Source organism: Eurypyga helias, unplaced genomic scaffold (assembly GCF_000690775.1).
Source record: "Eurypyga helias isolate BGI_N326 unplaced genomic scaffold, ASM69077v1 Scaffold51654, whole genome shotgun sequence".
Classification (NCBI taxonomy): Eukaryota; Metazoa; Chordata; class Aves; order Eurypygiformes; family Eurypygidae; genus Eurypyga; species Eurypyga helias.
In genome coordinates, this window is record NW_010246516.1 from 1 (window position 1) to 3,893 (window position 3,893).

General features: G+C 53.4%; 1 protein-coding gene across 1 annotated transcript; it reads right to left on the reverse strand.

The window, feature by feature from the left end:
* Nucleotides 1–3,219: 3,219 nt before the first annotated feature.
* Nucleotides 3,220–3,885, reverse strand: SOWAHA (sosondowah ankyrin repeat domain family member A; the record flags this gene model as incomplete). The annotated part of the gene is made up of 1 exon (XM_010150410.1): nt 3,220–3,885. A coding segment is annotated over one exon (666 nt), but the record flags the coding sequence as incomplete, so codon positions are not given.
* Between the last annotated feature and the right edge of the window lie 8 nt (nt 3,886–3,893).

The following is a 3,893-nucleotide window of genomic DNA, read 5'->3' on the forward strand; positions in this document are numbered from 1 at the left end:
GCTGCTCGCCCGGCCCGTGCTGCTCGCTGCCACACAGCCTCTGCCCCGGGCCAAGCGCACCGACGCGAGCCGCAGTCCTCGGCTCTGTCGCTCGTGAAAGCGGCCTGGGGAAACTTCGCGGCGCTCGTTCATTCACGTGAGAGTCCCACGGCGCTCAGCCAGGTTTGGGCTTGGCACAGTGAGGTTAAGGAGAATCTCTCAAGCTAAGGGGTTCAGAACAGCGCGAGCCTGTCTCTGCCAGGAAAACACTCCCGTGATTGTCCTGCAGTGTGTGCCTCCAGAGTAAATGGCAACAGGGGCAACCACAACCGGGAAAGGCTGACGGGCTGGTTTACTTTGAGCTAAAGGCAATATGTATATTATTTTAAGGCTACAGCAGAGTTCTCCACGCCTCTCGGTATTTGTGTGCACCTGAGGGCGTACAGCGCTGGGCAGATACTAATCCCAGCCTGCCTAAATACTACCTCCTCAATCTGCTCAACAAGGAGGAACGAGCTGAGTCACGGCACAAACTTGTTGGCAGAGCCCAGCTCGCCCCACCCCCAGCGCCCGACCTTGCCAGATCCCCACCTTGGTGTCGTAACCTTCCTACCAAGCCTCGAGCACCTCCCCGGGGAATGTCACCTCCCTGGGGAATGTCACCTCCCCGGGGAACGCCGGAAGGACCAAGGCCCTCTCGTTGTTGCGGGGCAGTTTTCTAGCACGGTGGCTTGTCGCTGTGATGCCTCTGAGGAAGAAGCAGTGCAGGATTTCCCGGGTGATGTGTTGCAGTGGAGTTGTAGCTCGGCCGTGCCTTCTTGCTTTTCCTTCGACACAAGGCAGGAGCACCCAAACCTTCTCCCTGCCTTCCTGGGGGTGAGGTCACACCCATGCTGGACAGGCTGGGCAGTCGGTGTGTCTTAAACAGAAGACACTGCATCCTGGAACCTTGCCTCCTCCTCAAGTCGGTTTTACTCCGAAATAGCAGTAACCCGTCAGCTGTGATTTGAACAGGTGTATCAGCCACGGCTGTAACTAAGGAACCTTCCCAGTGCCGCTGAGTCAAACTGGAGCGTGTTTCCAATTCACACAGGCACAGAACACTTTCCCCAGGCAGCTCTGGGGTGCCCAGAGAAGCTGTGGATGCCCTATCCCTGGGAGTGTCCAAGGCCAGGCTGGATGAGGCTTGGAGCAACCTGGGCTAGTGGAAGGTGTCCCTGCCCATGGCAGGGGGTGGCACTGGGTGGGCTTTAAGGTCCCTTCCAACCCAAACCATTCCAGTCCTGCCCGTGCCTCGGCCGTAATGCGAACGCTTCCGTGGTCTCAGAAAATACAGGGGGGGAAAAAAAAGTGTTTAATGTCAATAAACTTGGAAAGATTATTAAAACGGAGCGGCAGACGTTTTTTCCTGGCACTCTGCCTGCTGACGCAGTGCAGCACAGATCGAGGTTTCAGGCGCCGGTCAGTGGTCACACCAACAGCTATGGAGCAAAGAGGATTTTTTTTTTTAAACCCTACTCCAGATATAGAAGCCATGAGGTGCTTGTTCATTACCGTTTGCTTAACAACTTAATTAGTTCAATGCGGAAGCAGAGCGGTGCAGAATAATCCAGTCTCTCCCAGGAGCAGGTGGCTCGGAACCCCGATCAACGAGTGTCACCGACTCCAGGGACACGTTTTAAAGGAAAAGAGGGCAGTGCCCCCGCTTCGGTCCTACAGCATTCCTCGGCCAGCGTTTGGGAGAAGCCAATCACAGCCAATTAGAAGTACGAGGCTTAATTCAAGGCTGAAAATAACATTCCTGAAGTCACTGACTTGGAAAGAAAGGCAAAGCGTGCAAACAAGCGTTTCAGGACGGAAACTGAACCACCTGACAGGGCTGAAAAGCAGAGCGAGCGCGGGGTTGCCATCACCTTCCTCCCTCTAAATTACACAGGGGTCTGAGCCCACTTTTAGGGAAAACGGGATGGTTGAGCAGACTGGCCCCGGGAGTCAGACGATTTCTGACCTTAGCTCTGCCTCTGCATTAACTGGGACCAAATAGTAATTTTAAAAATAATCATCCCACTGCACACGCACTCCTTAACCTGCAGTCAGCGTGCTCGTTGGAGCGACCTGTCGTGTGCGTGGAACACGCATGTTTAGCATACGGAAGAGGAGTGAGTTTCAGGTCAGTGATTCATGCTGTTGGCATAAACATGAAGAGGTCATGCAGTCATTCCATCATCAGACACCTAACATAAAGCCCAGGTTTTATAAATGTTTATTGCAAACAGGTCAAAATCAAAGGCCAAGTTTTAAATAAGAAGAAGCAGACGTAGAAGCCAAACTTTGTCTCCAGTTGGCTACCCAGAAACTCTGCGGCATCCCACTCCCAGATTTTCAGTTCAGGTTTTCGCTATCAAATATCAGCAAGGTTTTTATTCCAATTCAGGGACTGAACTACAGTCGAGCTGAAACGTTCACAGTACGGGAGACGAGTGGTTAGTGCCACCTGGTCGGAACGGCTTTCTGGAGGAGACAAAGGACACAAAAAGGGAAACGCTAACCTAGCTTTCCACCTGAGGTAGGCAGCTCACGGTGACTTGACGACTAGGGGTTGGGGTTTCTGAAGCTTTCAAAGCTGCTCATCTAATGAAATGCTTTAGGGAACAGTTGAGATTGTTGGTTTCGTATTTCCGATAGCGAGAAACTTTGTTTTGAAAAAGTTAAGTACACAATTTTTTTTGTAAATAGAAACATTCCTCTTCTGTTACCAAAATAATCAGAAACATCATAGAAAACTATGCCTCTTTCCTCTAAGACTTTAAGCCTGCTTTATAACAAGCCACGTTAAAGCAGCCAGCTACCAGCTTGCTGTTCACAGTGTGGAATACGCAGTTCCTTCCCTTCCTTCTGCTCTCCAGCTGAGGAACACAGATCAAGAAGGCTGTACCTGAAGCATTTTAACCTGTCTACACACACGGAGGTGTCAGTTTTTCAACCGTTAAGCATTAAGTTCGCAGTCCCCACCGACACGTCGGCACGAGGGTACGTACGGCGTCTGTAACGCGCCCCGGGCAGCTCCCCCTCCGCAGGTGTCGGTGAGCTGGGTTTGCTCCAGCGGCCTTCAGAGCCGCTGGTTTAGTTAAACATCCAGAAAGACAGACACGGAGAGAAGAAATCCAGGCTGCTTCTGCGAGAGAAAAATTCAGACCCCAGTCACATTATTGAACAATCTGGATCCCAAGAAGGCAGAGGCTAGTGACCAAAGAACAGCTCCGAAACGGGTCTGCGTTTCACGACGACCTCCTCTTCCTCTTCCGTTACCTCGGAGAGGGAGGAGTACGAAGGGAAGCCACCTCTGGTCTTTGGCTTCCTCCTCGGGCCCGTAGTGGCAGCCAGGAGCTTGTTTAAGGACGAGGGCTTCCTTAAACCTTTGGTGAGATCGTAGAAAGCCATGTCATCCGATATGACCCCCAGGAAAGTGCTGGTGGAGCTCAAGATCGAAGCCGCGAGCTTTGTGCTCTTCTTGATGGGCACAGAGGGCTCCCCGCTGTGGGGAAGGCTGGGATCCCCCAGCAAGCGCCTGACCGTAGAGGAGGTCCCTTCCTTGAGGTACTGGTGCGGCTTCTTCCCGCTGTAGTCCCTCAGGTCGGTCTTGGCGTGGTAACTGTAGACCAGCATGGTGATGATCTTCTCCTGGCCGTGTATGGCAGCCAGGTGGAGCGCCGTGTAGCCACCGTGCGATCTGGCATCCACGTTGACGCGGGTGCCCCCCTTCTCGGCCGCCCTGATGATATTCGTCACCATGTCACAGTTGCCGTTCTTGGCGGCCCAGTGCAGGGCGGTGAAGCCCGAGATGAAGTCCCGGCGGGCGGCCAGGCTGGCGTCGCCCAGCAGCAGCCCATGGAGCTGCTGGGTCCACTGCCCGC